This window comes from Macaca nemestrina, chromosome 7 (genome assembly GCF_043159975.1).
Source record: "Macaca nemestrina isolate mMacNem1 chromosome 7, mMacNem.hap1, whole genome shotgun sequence".
NCBI lineage: Eukaryota > Metazoa > Chordata > Mammalia > Primates > Cercopithecidae > Macaca > Macaca nemestrina.
In genome coordinates, this window is record NC_092131.1 from 4,547,063 (window position 1) to 4,566,978 (window position 19,916).

Consider the following 19,916-nt stretch of genomic DNA (forward strand, 5'->3'; position numbering starts at 1 on the left):
GAGAGTGGGGCTGCAGCCCCCACTGTGGCCGGCCCTCCCCATTTGGCAGGCTCCAGTGTGCCACTGCCACTTTCCTCCTAGCCGCTTTGCATGCACCCCTTCATCTGGAGCACAGCCCTGGCTCTCCTCAGGCCTTTGCTTGGCAGCCTCTGGCCGGGGCACCTCACCAGGGGACCTGCGGTCGGCTGGCACTCACCACTGCCTGCTCTCCGTGCTGGCCATGGTCTCTGCCGCCCCCAGTGTGAGCTCCGCTGAGCCAGGGACCTTGCTGTCTCGTGCATGCCAGTGCCCCTGCTGCCAGAGGGGCCAACAGGGCCACGGTGAGGGTGCACAAGCAAATGAACAAACTGAAAAACTCCGCGGGGAGGGACAGGCAGTGCCTGAGCCAGGGCAGGGAGGCTGAGGCTGCCCTCGGCGGCGGCTTGAGGAAGGCTCCACAGGGCGGGACAGCTGTGGCGAGGCTTGGAAGGGATGAGAGTTTGCTGGTAAAGATTCTTTTGAGAGCAAGGACCTAAAACGAAGGCTTTTGTCATTTCCTCTCATCTAGCTGGGCCCCTCCCTTTCTCAGACAAGCCCACCGGTGGGCGCTTCCCTTCCTTTGGAGACACGCAGTCTGGTTGGATGTGATGGGCGTGGAGTCTGACTGTTGGGCCCAGGTCTTTGCTCTGTCCTTGCCTGCTGGGCAACCCTGGGCCCATCCCCAAGCCTCCCGTGTTGATGGGGTCTTGGTGCCGGAGGTGAGGTAGGTGTGAACAGGACAGCACTGGCCTGCGTCTCACAGCCCGGGCCCAAGCGTAGGCCTTCATGGTGACAGAAGCTGATATGATTAGGTTCTCAATAAATACTACAGGGTCACTGCCCCAGCTGATAAACAGGGCATTTCCTCCCTGTGTGGGTTGATTAAAAGCTAGCTGTCCAGACCAGAGCGTCCATCTCATCACAGGAAATTTGCACCAAGGAAGGCAGCGCCTGTGAGGTGCAGGCCACGTGCTTCCCCAGCAGTCCCTGAGGCGCAGTGGCCCCAGAGGTGGAGGTGTTGGCTGCCACCCTGACTCTGGCTGTGATGGTCTTGCCTGTCCTGGGCCTCTCTGACCTGTGAGATCTCCCCACTGGGGCCTCCACAGACTGTGGGCTTTGTGGTCTGAACTTTCTAAGTGCTGCAAGAGACAGGCTGTCCTCAGGCAGAGCTCCACAGAGGCTCACCTCGGGGTCGCCCACTCCGAGCACACGGCTGGCCCGGTGGGGAGGGAACTAGTAGGGAAGTGACGGGTTCAGCCCTGTTAGCAGATATTTTTTCTTCCGTTACTCCAATTTCTACTTAAGCAGGAGCTTTTCTGAGGTTTCTGTTGGAGTGAACCTATAAGTAATTATTTTTCGGCTCTTTTGTGATGTAATCTTTCCAATAAGAGCTGCTGATACCATGTATCACGTGATGTTAGATACTTCGCCTCCCTCCTGTGGTCTGGTCCGTAACATGAGGGCCTGGAGAATTATTTTTAAACCCATAGGATTGATGGGCTATTAACTGTGCTTCTGCTTTGGGTCACTAGCTTTTAGAGTGCCCTCTCCAACATGAAATCCTTTCATCATTCCTCGCATTGATTAAATACACCGCTTACTGAAGTCCGCTCTCTGCCACATGCACACCTGAAGATGGCAGCATCGTGGATGCATCAGGGCATGCCTTCCAGAAGGAGGGCCTCGGGTGACAGAAGAGCAGCTGAGATGCCACGAGCCAGACCTGGAGCCTGAGAACCTCACCATGAAAGGCTGGCCTTTAATTGTCAGGTTTGGTAGTGACTAAATGTGGTATTCTCTCCCCTTCTCTTTGCAATTTGTAGTACTTAGTCATGGATTACTATGTGGGTGGTGATTTACTGACCCTGCTCAGCAAATTTGAAGACAAGCTTCCAGAAGATATGGCGAGGTTCTACATTGGTGAAATGGTGCTGGCCATTGACTCCATCCATCAGCTTCATTACGTGCACAGGTAACCAGCTTCTGATATATTTTATGGAAACCACGTTTAATTGTTAAAATAATCCTTTCAGAGCTCCCAAGTCCAGGCCACCCCAGGAAGCCATGTAGGTCACGAGTCCCCACAATGAGCTGCCGCAGCACAGACTGATTTGCCCACATCACTGTCTTCCAGCCCCAGCACCCAGTGGATCCCAGCTCTCATTGTTGCAGTTGTGATGGTCTAACTCCTGTCAGCTGAAGCCACTGTGTCTTTTGACATTTATTTGACATTGACTCAACTTCTCCCCGCCCAAGACCCCCTCCCTAAAATGCCGGTGCTCCCTGGGACTCATGTGGGGCCTGGGGGTCCTCTGTCTCCACTGCCCAAGACCCCCTCCCTGAAATGCCTGTGCTCCCTGGGGCTCACATGGGGCCCGGGGGTCCTCTCTCTCTACCGCCCGATACCCCCTCCCTAAAATGCCGGTGCTCCCTGGGACTCGTGGTGCCTGGGGTCCTCTCTCTCTACCGCCCGATACCCCCTCCCTAAAATGCCGGTGCTCCCTGGGACTCGTGGTGCCTGGGGTCCTCTCTCTCTACCGCCCGATACCCCCTCCCTAAAATGCCGGTGCTCCCTGGGACTCGTGGTGCCTGGGGTCCTCTCTCTCTACCGCCCGATACCCCCTCCCTAAAATGCCGGTGCTCCCTGGGACTCGTGGTACCTGGGGTCCTCTCTCTCTACCGCCCGATACCCCCTCCCTAAAATGCCGGTGCTCCCTGGGACTCACATGGGGCCCGGGGGTCCTCTCTCTCTACCGCCCGATACCCCCTCCCTAAAATGCCGGTGCTCCCTGGGACTCGTGGTGCCTGGGGTCCTCTCTCTCTACCGCCCGATACCCCCTCCCTAAAATGCCGGTGCTCCCTGGGACTCATGGTACCTGGGGTCCTCCGTCTCTACTGCCCGAGACCCCCTCCCTAAAATGCCGGTGCTCCCTGGGGCTCATGTGGGGCTCGGGATCCTCTGTCCCTACCACCCTGAAATGCCTCGTATGGGGCCTGGGGCCCTCTGTCTCCACATCTTTCTCAACTCTGCTCTTCTCTGTGCCATGCTGACCCCTGAAGGGCCCCAGGAAACACAAAGGAAAGATGGGCTTGAGGAAGAGGCTTCCGTCACTACGACATGCAGGACTTGAGCTGAGAGAGCGTGTGGGGCAGAAGCCTGAAGCAGCTCCCTCTCCTGCTCTCCGGGGCCCCCTCTCCCTTCTCGGCTGGGAGGGCAGCTCCCCAGTGACTCAGCCACTGAGTCCACGTCTTCGCCTCCCTCTTGTCCTGAGACTCAAAGATTCAGTCCTGTGGTTTGTTTTGGTTTTTGTTTTTAAAAACTAGTTTTACTTGTGTGTTTATTACAAGATAATTTTATGGTAATAGGTTTAAAAAGTCAAACAGTTCTATAAAGCCTCCAACCAAAACCAAGCCCAGCCCTGGCGCCACTGATTATACTTGGTCAGATAACTATTGTAAACTTGTAAAATTACTTTTCCAGCATCTACCTTCATGTGTCTTAAGTCACAGGTTTATATTGCTGATTTCTTTCTTTTCTTTTTTGGCTTTAGATCACATCTGTTAAATTGAAATTGTAACTCTTTTACATAATTACCTCTTTCTCTCTCTCACCCATCTCTCCCACATATACTTCCAAACTCTCTTCCCTTCTCCCACATCATCCTTTTTATTTTTATTTTGGTATATTTTTTAGGATGGAGTCTTGCTCTGCCACCCAGGCTGGAGTGTAGTGACGTGATTTCACTCACTGTAGCCTCTGCCTCCTGGGTTCAAGAGATTCTCCTGCCTCAGGCTCCTGAGTAGCTGGGACTACAGGTGCCCACCACCTCGCCCGGCTAATTTTTTTTTTTTTTTTTTTTTGAGACGGAGTCTCGCTCTGTCACCCAGGCTGGAGTATGGGGGCGCCATCTCGGCTCACTGCAAGCTCCGCCTCCCGGGTTCACACCATTCTCCTGCCTCAGCCTCCTGAGTCGCTGGGACTACAGGGGCCCACCACCACGCCCAGCTAATTTTTTGTATCTTTTAGTAGAGATGGTGTTTCACAATGTTAGCCAGGCTGGTCTTGATCTCCTGACCTCGTGATCCACCTGCCTCAGCCTCCCAAAGTGCTGGGATTACAGGCATGAGCCACTGCGCCCAGCCTAATTTTTTTTCATTTTTAGTAGAGATGGGAGTTTGCCACTTTGGCCAGGCTGGTCTTGAATTCCTGACCTCAAGTGATCCACCCACCTCAGCCTCCCAATGTGCTGGGATTACAGGCGTGAGCCACCGCGCCCGGCCCCACATCATCCTGATTAGTATGGTTAAAAACTATCCTTTTAGCTGTGGTTCAGTCAGCGTTTGGTGTTGATAATGCTATGACTGTGTAACTATGACAGCAGTGTTATAGTTGAGAACTACACTTATATAAACTTTTGCTTTCTCTGGAGTTGATAATTGCCTTGCTTTTTGTTAGTTTTTTTTTGTAGCTGTCACTAATTTGTCCCCAGATATTATGGCCACGTTACGAAGCTCTGTACCCGGACATGCATCGGGTAGTCTCGGTCTGGTTTTCCTTGGCGCTGTCCCTTCCATCGTTCCCCTCCTCTCTTCCGCATTGGTTCCTCGTTTGTTCTGTGCTACACTCATTCTGAGATGGCTTTTCAAGTGCAGAGATTCCCTCTCCCTTTCTGGGATTGGCTCCCTGGTTTTACGAGTCATTCATTTTTCTTTTTCTTGGCTTTTAGTTTGGCTTGGTAGCGCATGTCCTTCAGTGGTATCTGGAACGGGGGTATATGAGATAGTTTTTTGAGATCAGTGTCTTAACTCCGTGTGTGTCTGTGACTGGTGCTTTATCCAGTGTGGAGTTTTTGGTTGTAAACCACTTTCCCTTTGGAACTTTGCAGGCATCACGTGTGTCTGTGCCTTCCGCCCTGAGGCTGCTCTGGAGAGGTGGGAGGCCATTGTGGTCTCCCTGGCTTTGTGTTCTGAGCTGTAGGCCTGTGCTCGGGCCCCCTCCGTGGTGATCAGGAGGCTTTCCCAAGCAGACACAGCCCCTCCTGCGTGGGGAGCGAGGGCGCCGCTGAGTTACAGCTCTTCCATCTTGCTGGAGTGCTGCCGTGTTGCTAGAGGAGGCTAGAGAGGTGGGCGCCTTGCCTCAGCCATGCTGCTGATGGCTTACACCTCCCAGTGCACAGGGAGCTGTCCTGAAAGAACAGACACTCGTTTAGTGTGATGAGATTGTGGACATTGCTTCTCTTTCTTTCCTTTTAAAAAATACATTTCTTAACGTAGTTATGCCTGCTTTTATAAGTTAGTATAAGGTTTTATTGATTGATTGACTAAGATGGAGTCTCACTCTTGTTAACCAGGCTGGAGTGCAATGGCACGATCTCGGCTCACCGCAATCTCCACCTTCCAGGTTCAAGCAACTCCTGCCTCAGCCTCCCGAGTAGCTGGGATTACAGGCATGCACCACCATGCCCGGCTAATTTTGTATTTTTAGTAGAGACAGGGTTTCTCCATGTTGGTCAAGCTGGTCTAGGACTCCTGACCTCAGGTGATCCACCCACCTCGGCCTCCCAAGGTGCTGGGATTACAGGCGTGAGCCACTGCGTCCAGCCCATAAGTTAGTATAGTTTTTAACAGTTAGATTTATACTCTCTTCTTGGTAGAACTTAATTCACAATAGAGAAATAAGTGTCTTTGTATTTATCACAGATCTCCAGGGAAATTAGTTTGACCACCTTTTTAATTGTTTTCTCCCCCTAAATAGAAAGTGTTCTCCTCATTCCTTTTTTTTTTTTTTTTTTTTTTTTCTGAGACGGAGTCTCGCTCTGTCGCCCAGGCTGGAGTGCAGTGGCGCGATCTCGGCTCACTGCAAGCTCTGCCTCCTGGGTTCACGCCATTCTCCTGCCTCAGCCTCCCGAGTAACTGGGTCTACAGGCGCCTGCCACCACGCCCGGCTACTGTTTTGTATTTTTAGTAGAGACGGGGTTTCTTTCACCGTGTTAGCTAGGATGGTCTTGATCTCCTGACCTCGTAATCCGCCCGCCTCGGCCTCCCAAAGTTCTGGGATTACAGGCGGGAGCCATCCTCATTCTCTTAATTGGCTGTGTAGAAGCTTTGCTCAGTCGTTTGACCTCCAGGCTTAGTAGACATCAAAATATGTAATTTTTAAAACTTTATTTTTCCCCCCAAATTAACTCATTATTCAGACTGAGTGCCCAGATGCAATCTAAAAATAGAGATGTTTCTAGAAGGCTTGTCTTACCCCAGTCTCAGGTGGGGACATTGTGAACATTTGGTGGGGTCAGAAAGAAATGTCACTGGCGCCAGAGTGGTGCCGCTGGCCGATGTAACTGTGTGGTTTGGAGCCTGTGCCACTGTGCTGCCGCTTGGGCCCCTTCCTGTGGTTGGTTAGGTGCTGCCGGGATTCCATCCCGCCATGCGGGGGTCTGCAGCTTTCATAGCTGCTGCCTGGCTTCTGCAGCTGGACCCCAAAAGCTTTCTGGGTGAGGAGATCAGTGGGAGACCAGGACCCAGCGTGTGCCCCTCACAGGTTTGTACAGCTCCTTCCTGAGAGGTCAGCCCCTGGTGATATCAGGAAAGGCAGAGATCACGAATGGCACAAAGTGTTTCAGAGAGAGAGAACACTGGCCAGACACAGTGGCTCACGCCTGTAATCCCAGTACTTTGGGAGGCCAAGGCAGGTGGATCACCTGAGGTCAGGAGTTCAAGACCTGCCTGGCCAACATGGTAAAACCCTGTCTCTACTAAAAATACAAAAAATTAGCCAGGCTTAGTGATGAGCACCTGTACTCCCAGCTACTCAGGAGGCTGGGGCGGGAAAATCACTTGAACCCGCGAAGTGGAGTTTGCAGTGAGCCGAGATCGTGCCATTGCACTCCAGCCTGGGCAACAAGAGCGAAACTCTGTCTCAAAAAAAAAAAAAAAAGAGAGAGAGAGAACATCACATCCCCAAAGAGAGAGCAGAGAGTGTAGTGTGTGAACAAAATAAGAACAGAATACAAATTTTAAGAAAAAGAATATGTAGAAAACAAAAAGTCTTGGAAAATAAAAGCTAAAGTAAAAAGTTCAGTGGAAGAGGCAGAAGATGAAGTAGAGGAAATTGGCAAAAAGAAAAAAAAAGAAAAAAAAAACCTCGGAGAGAAGATCTGGTGGTCAGGGTGGCTCTGGGGCCACTCCCCAGGTGGTGGGCTGTGTGCTCCGGAGGCTGAGGCGCACCTGCTGTGGGAATCAGACTTCTGTTGGTTTTGCAGCTGGAAGCTCCACAAGGGGAATGGTTGGAAGCAGGAGTTGACATCACTCAGAAATGGGACGGTGAGGGACAGAAGCAGCCTCCCTTTTCAGTGTGTCAGAGGAAGAGCTGGAAGGGAGAAATAAAGCCCGCAGTTCACCAGGGCTCTTTCACCCCCACCTGCTGGATGCCACTGATGTTAGCTGGAATCTCAGCAGTGGGAAAAAAGGCACTTGGGGAAGCCTAGAGCTGCTGCTCAGTCCTGTGCCTGACTCTCCCCTGAGGATGCCACTGCTCCCTGGTTTTAGCAGAGAATGGACACAGGCGGTCCCAGCACAGTGGTCCATGGGGACCATCAGCTCTCTCAGTTGGCCTGGGGACCACCTGCCCATCTAAAGGCCTCGCGGTTGGGAGCAATAGGCCAGCCCTTGCCTTGAACCTCCAGTGCTCTTCTGCCAGGAGAGCTTTCCTCACACAAACAGCAAGTTCACTTAAAAAAAATAAAATCAACCCCCACCACGTATTTTAAATACAGAATTCTACTGCACAGATGACCCCCAGAGCCTGCAAATGGCCAGCAGTTGAAGGCCCCTGGAAGGTACACAAGGAAGATGGCCTGCCTGAGACCCCTCCGCAGCCTGTCTTCTCAGAGTGTGCCGGTGTCGGTGGTCCTGGGGTGGCCCCTGGAAAAACATCCCTATTTTTTAGGGAATTCCTGGCAGCCACGTCCTGTTTAGCCTGGACTCTGGTCGTTGTATTTCTGCTAACTTGGTCCATAGAACACCTGTTGTGGCGTGTCTCGGGGTCTCCTTACTCTCTTCTGTGTCTTCCTAGCCTGTCTCAGGCCACTTGGAACATTTGTGTGTATGTGAAATTACGATTATTTGCCTTAAACATTTTCCTGTGTAATCATTTCGCTATTTCTCTGTGAATTGTCCTGCCTTCCATTCCCAAACCATAAAAATGAAGCCCAATCTAAGTAAAGTAGTCTCATTGTCCTTGTCTTTAATCCGTTTCTTCCTGGCAGCCAGTTATAGAGCTTGTTGCAGAACCTCCTTGAGCTTCTCTTCATACTTGGTCCTGTATGCGTTGCTTCAAGTCTTCCTTGTCATAAAACTGGTCCTCTTTTATTTACATGGGTGGCTCACAGAAGGGAGTGGAGGCCGGAGGCCATGGTGAAAGGTTTGTGAGTTCGAGTGAGCACCTCCGAGCACCCTGGTCATGGGGAGGGCAGGAGGAGGGGGTGGCTCTGCTTCTGCTTCCAGGAGTGTTGGTCTTTATTTCCACGCCCTTCCTCCCTCCTTTCCTCCATCCTTCCATCCTCTCGTCTTTCCAGCTCTCCCTCTCTCTTTCTGCCTTGCCCGCTTTTTTCATGAGAAAGGATTGCAGAAAAACTCGTGGACATGGGAGAGTCTATTAGATGTCCCCAAAAGTGCTGTTAATGGACGTGCTCTTGGCCAGAAGCCTCGCATCCCGTGTGGAGCAGCTGGTTGAGAACCCACCTGCAGCATCAGGTGCAGCGTCAGCACGCCCTCTGCACGCAGTCTTCAGAGCTGCCGTACCTCGAAGGAGGCAGATAGATACCTGCCTTTCTTCCCAACACTGGTGGAGTCTGTTGGGAAGGGAACGTAGTATATATAACGTATGAAGAAGAATTTGTTCCTCTGAAGCAAATTTAATTGAGATGTATTTAAATAAGTATAGTAGACACTTCCAAGAAAAGAGGATTTTTATTAATGAAAATAATAGGTTCAGCAGATGGGCCAGGCGCGGTGGCTCACGCCCGTAATCCCAGCACTTTGGGAGGCTGAGGTGAGTGGATTGCTTCAGCTCACAAGTTCAAGACCAGCCTTGCCAACGTGGCAAAATCCCTTCTCTACTAAAAATACAAAAAACTAGCTGGGCATGGTAGCGCACCCCTGTAATCCCAGCTACAAGGAAGGCTGAGGTATGAGAATCGCCTGAAAACCCAGGGAGTCAGAGGTTGCAGTGAGCTGAGATCGTGTCACTGTACTCCAGTCTGGGTGACAGAGTGAGGCTCTGTCTCAAAAAATATATATATATATATTTATATATGTATATACACACACGTGTATATATATTCAGCAGATGTTTTCATTTTGATTTTTTTCTTACTTTCAGACTTAAAGATTTTGTGTCAGTCAAAGCTGCTAAAGTAATGTGAGACAAAAATTGTTTTTGAATTCTAATGTACTCGCTCCCCAGAGGTCACCACCGCTCATCCCCCACAGTGCTATGCAGAACTTTCCACTGTGACAGAATGTTCTAGATCTGCATTGTTCAACACGGTAGCCCCAGCCACATGTGGCTCATGAGCACTCGAAACATGGCTGGTGCAACAGAAGAACTGAATTCTGTATTTTATGTAATTTACATTAATTTGAGTTTGAATAATCCTGTGTGGCTAGGGGCTACCGTGTTAGATAGTGAGGTTCTGGAAGCGTGAATCAGCTTTGCCTGTTTTAAAATACTGTATATATGGAATCATATTACATGTGTATTCTTTTTTTTTTTTTTTTTTTGAGGCGGAGTCTCACGCTGTTGCCCAGGCTGGAGTGCAGTGGCGCGATCTCGGCTCACTGCAAGCTCCGCCTCCTGGGTTCACGCCATTCTCCTGCCTCAGCCTCCTGAGTAGCTAGGACTACAGGCGCCCGCCACCGCGCCCGGCTAATTTTTTGTATTTTTAGTAGAGACGGGGTTTCACTGTGGTCTCGATCTCCTGACCTTGTGATCCGCCCACCTCAGCCTCCCAAAGTGCTGGGATTACAGGCTTGAGCCACCGCGCCCGGCCTTACATGTGTATTCTTTTAAAAGTTTTCTTTTTAAATAATGTTTCAAATAATTTCAAACCTAAAAAGTTTCAGTCTTATACAAGGGTTGCAAGAATGGCACAAAAAGCACCCATATACCTTTAATCAGATTCACTTATTGTTAATATTTCGGCTCCTGTTATAGATTCCCCCCCGCCACATGTGTACACACACACACAGATTTTTCCTGACCCGTCTAAGAATAAGCTGCACGTACCAAGAGCATTTACCCCTAAATTCTTTCTTATGCTACTCATACCTAACCTTATCCTCTTTGCTCAAATTTTATCAGTTGACCCAGGGGCATCTCTCAGAGTATTTCCTTCCCCCAGTACAGAATCCAGTCCAGGATCACGTGGCATTTCATTGTCATGTCTTCTTTAATCTCTTTTAATCTAGAATAGTTCCTCATCCTTTCTTTGTTATGACAGTGGCACGTTGGAAGAACACTGATGTGTTTGGAGAATACAGTGTCCCTTGCCTTTTCAATGGAAGACTTCTCAGTTTCACTTGGTCTAATGTTTTCTCCTGATAGATTGAGATGATGTGTTCCTTCCTCTTGGAATGTGTGTGTGTAAATATATTGTGTCCTTCTCAGGGTGTCATATCCAGAGGTGTACAATATCCATCAGCCCCTCAGTGGTGATCAAATCCATCACCCAGTTAAGATTTTGTTCGATTTTTCTGCTATATAGTTTTTTCCCTGTGGAGAGATACTTTTAAGACCATGCAAATATCCTCTTCTTTAAAATTTCCTCCCAAGATGTAGTATCCACTAATGATTTTTGCCTGGACCAGTCTTTGCATGGTTGCAAACTGACTTACAAACTGCAGACCCAGCACACTGGCCAGTCATCATCCGGCTTTCTGCTCTAAGGAAGCACCTCCCTTCTCCCTGCTTGTTGGTCTATTTATGATCAGTATGGATACATGGATCCTTTTTTCTCGTGGTGATTTATAATTCACTATCTTAGTTATTTTTGTGCTGAAATTGGCCCATATTTGGCATTCTAGCTGACTCCTGTGTTTGCGCTGTGCCTCGTCACTTTTTGGGGATGTCCTTAGTTTCTGTCATCCTGTACCTTCTATCCCCACTCCATTGTTTCTCAGAAGAGCTCAAGGCCTTTTAGCGGGGAGCGGCTTTGAAGACCAAGTTCTGGGTGCTGGGCGTGCGCATTACTATGGGGTTGTCTGCTTCTAGGCCCCTCAGTGCACAGAGGTATATGCACGTTCATGGACACATGCGTCTACCTGTGCATACTTGGGAATCACGAGTTAACTTCTTGGCTTCCTCCCTTTCCAGATTTTTGTCTTCCTCCTACTGAAACTGTGACTCCCAGCAACGTTGGTACAGGGACTCACTTGCTCAGTCCTGTGATGTGTCTAAAATAGCTTTAGAATTGCTCTGCCCATGCCGTCACAGAAACAAACCTGCCAAAGAGAGTTCTGGGTCTGTGTGCAGTTCTCCCCCATCACATTGGGACCGCACCCCTCGCCTGCAGTAATTCTTTGTTTATAAGTCACTTAGATTTGTTTTGTTTTGTTTTAACCCCAGCTGCCCCTTCACTGTTGTTATTTATTTGAAATACAGTTGGATTCATTGGTTTGAATCAGTTTTCCATTTTAGACTTCCCTTCCGCCTTTGTTGATTCAGTTTTATTCTTTGGCTGTGTAGGATGTTAGCATGCTTCCAAAACACCAAAACTGCATGAAGTTGTACTCAGAGAAGCGGTCACCCCTCCCTTATCCTGCCCACCTCCGCCGGCAACCCAGGATCGGTAGCCAGTCTGCTGTCTTCTGCTGTCATCCGTGCAGACGTTTTCTTGTTTCTCCTTTGTTAAGCAAAAGATGGTATGCTAAATGTGTGCTTTGCATCTTTAAAAACTTCAGTGATGTATCCTGTAAATCATTCTATATCAGTTCATGGAGCTCTTCATTCTTTTTTTTTTTTTGAAACGGAGTTTCGCTCTTGTTGCCCAGGCTGGAGTGTAGTGGGGTACGATCTCGGCTCACTGCAACCTCTGCCTCCTGGTTTCAAGTGAGTCTCCTGCCTCAGCCTCCTGAGTAACTGGGATTACAGGCGCCTGCCCCCACGTCCAGCTAATTTTGTATTTTTTGTAGAGATGGGGTTTCTCCATGTTGGTCAGGCTGGTCTCGAATTCCCGACCTCAGGCGATCTGCCTGCCTTGGCCTTCCAAAGTGCTGGGATTACAGGCGTGAGCCACCACACCCAGCCTGCTTCTTCATTCTTTTTTATGTTTTCCTTGCAGCTTTGCCAACCGTGTATTTTCAGACTTTTGTATTTTTGCCCTCTGATGGGTGAGAGATGGTATACAATTGTAGTTTTCTTTTTCACCTTTCTCATGATGTTGACCATCATGTTTGTATTTTTGTGTGCAGGCCTATGTGAGTTGTTTCATGGGTTTTACCCTTTTCTTATGGATTTCTGGGCTTTTTTCCCCCAATTCTTTTTTTTTTTTTTTTTTTTTTTTTTTGAGACGGAGTCTCGCTCTGTCGCCCAGGCTAGAGTGCAGTGGCACAATCTCGGCTCACTGCAAGCTCCGACTCCCGGGTTCACGCCATTCTCCGGCCTCAGCCTCCCGATTAGCTGGGACTACAGGCGCCCGCCACTGTGCCCGGCTAATTTTTTCTATTTTTAGTAGAGACGGGGTTTCACCATGGTCTCGATCTCCTGACCTTGTGATCCGCCCGCCTCGGCCTCCCAAAGTGCTGGGATTACAGGCGTGAGCCACCGCGCCTGGCCTTTTCCCCCAATTCTTAAAGAAGTATTTGCTTTTCATTTGTGATATATATTACAAATATTTTTCCCCAGTTTGCCATTTGTTTTTTGATGTGGTTCATTGTGGTTTTTTGCCACACCGATTTTTAAAAATTTTTGTATGTAATTGAATGAGAAATCCTTTTCTTACCCCCGGAAAAAGAAAACCCATGTGTTGGTTTTTTTTTTTGGCGGGGGAGGGGTTGTTTTGTTTTGTTTTTCAGTATTTTTAGTTTTTCATTCATATAGTTTAGTCTGTTCCGTGTGGAGCTTGGGTCTGTTTCAGGTTTGTTCTTATATATGGCACAAAGAAGCGTTCTAATTTTATGGGGTTGTTTTTTTTTGTTTGTTTGTTTGTTTGTTTGTTTGTTTTTGAGACGGAGTCTCGCTCTGTCGCCCAGGCTGGAGTGCAGTGGCGCGATCTCAGCTCACTGCAAGCTCCGCCTCCCGGGTTCACGCCATTCTCCTGCCTCAGCCTCCCGAGTAGCTGGGACTACAGGCGCCCGCCACCTCACCCAGCTAGTTTTTTGTATTTTTAGTAGAGACGGGGTTTCACTGTGTTAGCCAGGATGGTCTCGATCTCCTGACCTTGTGATCCATCCACCTCGGCCTCACAAAGTGATGGGATGGCAGGAGCCACTGTGCCCGGCCCTGATTTTATCTTTAAATGGCTCTCCAGTTGTCACACCACCAACTTATTAAGTCTATCTTTGCCCCAGTGATTTGTATTATCTTTGTCCTGTACTTGATTTCTTCATGTAGTTGGTTTGTTTCTAGACATTCTACTCTATTCCATTTTCTCTCTGCCTCTGCACACACTAGCACGTCACTGCTTTAACTAGGAAGGCTGTGTAGTGTGTTTTGAAATCATCTGGGCCTGATCCCCCCGTCACAGCTCACTCTTCAGGGTTTTTCTGGCTTTTCTTATCATATGAACATCAATATCAACTTGGCTGGCTTCAAAAAAGAGGACGTTCATATTTTTTTTTTTTTTTAATCTTTAATGGGCCCTCTCATTCTAGATTCAGGTTTTTTTTTTTTTTTCTTTTAATTTTTGGAAAGTTCTCTTGGATTGTAGTTAGATGTTAGTCATGTTTTGTTTTGATTTCTTTCAGGGACTCCAGTTATGCACCTGTTGGGCCTTCTTTGCCTGTCTCCCACATCAGCCTCTAGCTGCTTCCTATCTGACTGCTTTTCCTTCTTTCTTTACCTCATTTTATTCTTCTAGATCTTTTCTTCCCTTTCTTCAATTTTTCCATTAGATTTTTGTTTCAATTTATTCTTGTTTGGACCTCTTATAATTTGATCTTCATTTCTGATAAGATTTTATGTTTCTTCTATTTCTTCCCTAAGTTAAATCAGCTCTTCTTTTCTGCACGCTTTTGTCTAGTGAGTGCATGTGCGTGTTTTTGCGTGTGTGTGTGTGTGTGTGTGTGTTTTTGTGTTTTGAGACAGGGTCTTGCTCTGTCGCCCAGGCTAGAGTGCAGTGGTGTAATCACAATCACTACAGCCTCCACCTCCCAAGGTCCAAGCAGTTCTCTTGCCTCAGCCTCCCAAAGTGCTAGGATTATAGTTTGTGAGCTACTGCACCTAGCCGTGTGTGTGTGTGTGTGTGTGTGTGATTGTGGGATTTTGTTTTCTTTTTCGTATTCCTGAATGTTTATTTGAGGGTATTTTATTTCAGTTTGGAGTGTTATATGCTAGGATTTCTTTTGCTTTGTGTTTTTGTTTCTGGTTTTGAGGTAAGAATTGTCATCTGCCCATGTTTATGTGAGATTGATTCATGTGGCTGGGGTAGTTGGTACCCATCTGTTCTCATTGGGGTGTGGTGTCCATCACGCGAGTATAGCCTGGCTTACTTACCCATTCTCTTGGAGGCGGAGATTTAGATTGTTTCTGCCTTTTGGCTGCTACAAGTGGTGCCGCTGGGAACATACTTGTGCTTGTCTTTTGCTGAGTGTCTTTCTTTGTTTTTAAAGTTTGTTAGCATTCATACTGTTCAGTCACGTAAGCTTATTCTGCCAGAAAAAAGCGTTCATGCTCCAAGGTGCCCCACACCCACACATGTGTTTGGGAGCACACAAAAAGTAGTTCAGAAACAGGCGTTAGTGGGACTGACCTGTGTTTATGTTCCTGCTCCAGCACGCGCTGCTCTGTAACTGTGGGCAGTTGGCTCAGCTTCCATGTCTTCATCTATAAAGTGCAGTGTTGGGGGTATGGGGCGGTTTGCAGCAGTCTTCCCCCAGATCACCACCTGCCTCCTGGACCTCGTCTGGCCACTGCCGTCTCTCTGTGTGGCAGCCACCAGCCAGCTCCCTCCACGTGTGTCCCTCCGTCCCTTTGTCCCGTTCCTGTTTTCCATGGTACTCAGCACAGAGCTTGCACCGTGTGAGCCTGCCTGAGACAGCAGTGCCTATTTGTGTTTGCCGCACCTCAGTTCGTGTGCAGGCTTCATGAAGGCAGGGGCAGCGTTGTCACGTGCATAGGTGGGTGGGCTGGAGAGCGGTGCCTGGGACCAAGGAGATGCTCAGGAGGGGTTCATTAGCTGGGTGGGAAGACGAGTAGGAATCGTCACAAGGCCTCGCCAAGGTAATTGGGGACTAAACGAGGGGCAGTGATATGACTTCGGCCGCCATGGTGCCAGATAAATGTCACGCAGAGGCATTTGTACTGGATGGTGACAGCTGTTCACAAGAGGATATTAGCATTTCTTCATCTGATCACCACGAGTTAAGGGCTTTGACCTACCTAATGTGTTGCATGGAGATGGTTAATTTGTGTATTTATTTTACTAACAGAGACATTAAACCTGACAATGTCCTTTTGGACGTGAATGGTCATATCCGCCTGGCTGACTTTGGATCATGTTTGAAGATGAATGATGATGGAACTGTAGGTATTTTTGTTGGAGATTTTCCATTTGGTTTTGGGTTTGGCTTGTAGTTAGAAGGGAAGTTTTCAATTTGAGGTACAATGAAGAAACCAAGTACATTAATTAAGAAAACGAATCAATTTTGGAGATAGTTGAAATTTTCTATTTGGGGAGTTTCGTTTCCCAAATAAAAATTAAGTTGGAAAGCATCTTTATTGCTTTTTATGTTTACGAAAATAATATGTGTGCCTTCCAGAATGGGAGTTGTCAGGTTGCCTCAATCCCAAGGTGGCTAAAAGCATGCCAGTCCTATAGCAGATCGAGGGCACTCTCTGCTTCCTTAAAGTGCCCTGTCCAGGCTGGTCGGGTGGGCAGGCATTAACCATGTAACTGTATTTTCTCACTTGTGTTTGGGCAGGTAACTTCCTGCTAGGGGTTTCCTCTCTGTGGGTGTTGTAGACCTAGAAACAGAGTCCTGGTGCTCAGCGTTCCGGGGCCAGCTGACACTCCCACCAGCAGGGGAGAACAAGAGGCTGCCCTGGACCGGCTGTCACCAGGAGACTCAGGCTCGGGCCACAGGCCCCTGTGGTCTCCACCACACAGTCAGACCAGCAGCATGGCTGAGTAGCCTGATGGGGGCAGTCCCGGGTCTGCTCATACCCTGTTGGCAGCTGCTTCCAGCAAACTGCTTTCACTGCGTCTGTGGCCACTGTTGCAGTTTTGTTCTTACATGTTTGGAGTCTTTTCCTCTTTAAAACCTGCACTTATCCTACGGTCTAACATAAAATACTTTTCTGAAAGAGAGCAATCCCTTTCTTTCCTACTAGTGGATTTTCAAGCACTAGTAGAAGAGCCCACGTAACTGGCTTCAGTTGACAGCGTTTTATAAGGAGTAACGCAATTTGCTCGTTTTCATTCCACAAAGCCAGTCTCTTGTTTTTAAAAGTCTTGACCACATATTGATTAATTGGTAGGCGGGTGCTGTCCTCCACTCACTAGTCGTCTTCCAGTGACTAGAACAGGTCTGAACCAGAACACGGGTTACCCTCCTCACCTCCACACCACCCCGTCACAGTATAACCAGAGCACAGGTTACCCTCCTCACCTCCACACCACCCCGTCACGGTATAACCAGAGCACGAGTTACCCTCCTCACCTCCACACCACCCCTGTATAACCAGAGCACGAGTTACCCTCCTCACCTCCACACCACCCCTGTGTAACCAGAGCACGGGTTACCCTCCTCACCTCCACACCACCCCGTCACAGTATAACCAGAGCACGGGTTACCCTCCTCACCTCCACACCACCCCGTCACGGTATAACCAGAGCACGGGTTACCCTCCTCACCTCCACACCACCCTGACACAGTATAACCAGAGCACGGGTTACCCTCCTCACCTCCACTCCACCCTGTATAACCAGAGCACGGGTTACCCTCCTCACCTCCACACCACCCCGTCACAGTATAACCAGAGCACGGGTTACCCTCCTCACCTCCACTCCACCCCTGTATAACCAGAGTACGAGTTACCCTCCTCACCTCCACTCCACCCCGTCACAGTATAACCAGAGCACGGGTTACCCTCCTCACCTCCACACCATCCCGTCACAGTATAACCAGAGCACGAGTTACCCTCCTCACCTCCACACCACCCCATCACGGTGTAACCAGACCACACCACCCCGTCACGGTATAACCAGAGCATGGGTTGCCCTCCTCACCTCCACTCCACCCCGTCACAGTATAACCAGACGACACCACCCCGTCACGGTATAACCAGAGCACGGGTTGCCCTCCTCACCTCCACACCACCCTGTCACGGTATAACCAGACGACACCACCCCGTCACGGTATAACCAGAGCACGGGTTGCCCTCCTCACCTCCACTCCACCCCGTCACGGTATAACCAGAGCACGGGTTGCCCTCCTCGCCTCCACTCCACCCCGTCACAGTAGTCGTTCATCATGGAGTCACTGCCCAGCACCCCAGTGGTCCCGCTGTCTGTAGGAGCTCCTGTGGTCTGGCCACGCACTCGTGTAGGGAAGTGACGGAGGCAGAGTTCTCTGCTGATCATTCAGCCTGAGCAGTTCTCACACCACTGGCTCCGGGGTGCTGCTTGGACCCTGTTTCTCTCTTCCCAGAGGGGACCCTCGGGAGAGTCTGGCCTTCCCCAGACAGGCCTGTGGTGGTTGTCTCCAGTTCCTGCCTGAGCCTCAGACTCAGCCCCTGGGGATGGCCCTGTGCTCTCCATCGTACTCTCTGGGTAGATGATTTCTCAGCTTCGCCAGGCTCCTCCTGCTTGTTCTGAGGTGACCCATGCCCTCGCAGCTTTCTGCAGAGGTGTCACTGTGCTCTGCCACGGGCCTGCTACTGTGGATAGTAGGGGAGCTGTTTTCTCCCTTTGGCGGGGGTAGGAGCGGTCTTAGCCTGCTGGTTCCCTGTCCAGGGAATGCACCCAGCTAATGCCTGGACCAACTTCTGCATGTTCCCATGAGGACGACCACAGGGTGGGCTGCAGGTGAGCAGCCTTAGCACCCCCAGAAGCTTGTTAGAAATGCAGCCTCTTGGGCCCCACCGGGGTCTCTATTCTAACAAGAGACCCTGCACAAGAGTCCCTGCGTGCTGCACGTGAAGCTAAGAAAGGCCGGCCGTGCACGCGTGGCCCCCGCATGACACGGGGAGCAGCCACAGAGAGTGGGAAATATGCACGCGTGGCCCCCGCATCACACGGGGAGCAGCCACAGAGAGTGGGAAATGCCAACCCTGGGGGATTGGAGAGGCACTGTTTGGGGCTGTGGCTGGTATTTGGGTATTGACAGACCATGTGTACAAGAGTTTCATGTGTTCTGGGAGCTGCATAATGTTTAGTGCTTCAAGAGAATATTTATTTGCATTGAATTTTACATTATTGAGATTTTTAAATTCTGTTTTGTTTCGTTAGAGACAGGGTTGGGGACCATGTTGCCCGTGTTGGCCTTGAGCTCCTGGGCTCAAGCTGTTCTCCTGCCTCAACCTCCTAAGTAGCTGAGGCTACAGGCTGGAGCCACTATACTCAGCTTGAATTACTGGGTTTAAAAAACATAATCATTCATCAGTTTTTTTCTATAATTATTTCATTTTCTGCCTCTGCTATATTGTAGAGAAGGTAGTTGGAAATATGTGATTGGAGATGCCCTAGGGTTTCCTTCAGCACCTCCTTCTCCCCTAAGGTGCAGTCCTCCGTGGCCGTGGGCACCCCTGACTACATCTCGCCGGAGATCCTGCAGGCGATGGAGGACGGCATGGGCAAATACGGGCCTGAGTGTGACTGGTGGTCTCTGGGGGTCTGCATGTATGAGATGCTCTATGGAGAAACGCCGTTTTATGCAGAGTCACTCGTGGAGACCTACGGGAAGATCATGAACCATGAAGTAAGACGTTGCATTTTTATTTTGGTACCTGGCTCAGGCCTAAAGAACAGAGAGCACAACTAGTGCAGGAAGATCCATTAGGCAGCGACGCGAGCAGTTCAGGAAGAGATGTCAGGGTTTAGACCAAACTGAGGACAGGCGGACTGGAGTAGACATCGGAGAAGGCATCCGGAGGCGGGGTCGACACCAGGAGATGTGGACGCCAGAGGAAGGGGAAGGAGGTTCTGAGGGTGACGCCCACCCCCACTCTCAGGGGAAGGATGCTGGCCAATCCGAGCTGGCTTCCTGGACGGGAGGCAGGTTTCTACAGACAGACGCGTCGTCTGCATAGGCATGTGGAGTGAGGCGCCCGGGGTTAGCCAGTGGGGGGTCCAGGTGGGCCCTTGTCATGTGGCTCTAGACTCACTGGTTAGATGTCAACTTTGATTCTCAAGTCTGTTCCCCAGAAATCAGTCCCTGTAAATGATCACATGTCTCCAGATGGTGGAGCCCTTCATCCTCCCCATCCTGTTTCCTCTTCTCCTCCTTCCCTTTCCAAACTGTTCACTTTCTTATTTCCATGTCACCTCTCTCCACCTCCTTTGTTTTCCTTTTTATCATTTTCTCTTCTGTCTGATATTTTTTATTTCTTTTAAAAAATTTTCCTTAGTCATTTGTCTTTCTTTTTTGAGACGGAGTCTCACTCTGTCACCCAGGCTGGAGTGCAATGGCGCGATCTCGGCTCACTGCAACCTCTGCCTCCTGGGTTCAAGCCATTCTCC

The 19,916-nt window shown here is 49.6% G+C and overlaps 1 protein-coding gene across 4 annotated transcripts in view; it reads left to right on the forward strand.

Annotated features, from left to right (window-relative positions):
• The window catches only part of LOC105467372 (serine/threonine-protein kinase MRCK beta), a 133,062-nt gene that overhangs the window by 60,539 nt on the left and 52,607 nt on the right, over positions 1 to 19,916 (forward strand). For all 4 annotated transcript variants that reach the window (XM_011716931.2, XM_011716933.3, XM_011716930.3 and 1 more), the window contains exons 5-7: positions 1,842 to 1,990; positions 15,667 to 15,760; positions 18,955 to 19,155. In XM_011716931.2, coding sequence (XP_011715233.1) covers positions 1,842 to 1,990; positions 15,667 to 15,760; positions 18,955 to 19,155 — 444 coding nt within the window. The remainder of the gene's footprint in view (positions 1 to 1,841; positions 1,991 to 15,666; positions 15,761 to 18,954; positions 19,156 to 19,916) is intronic.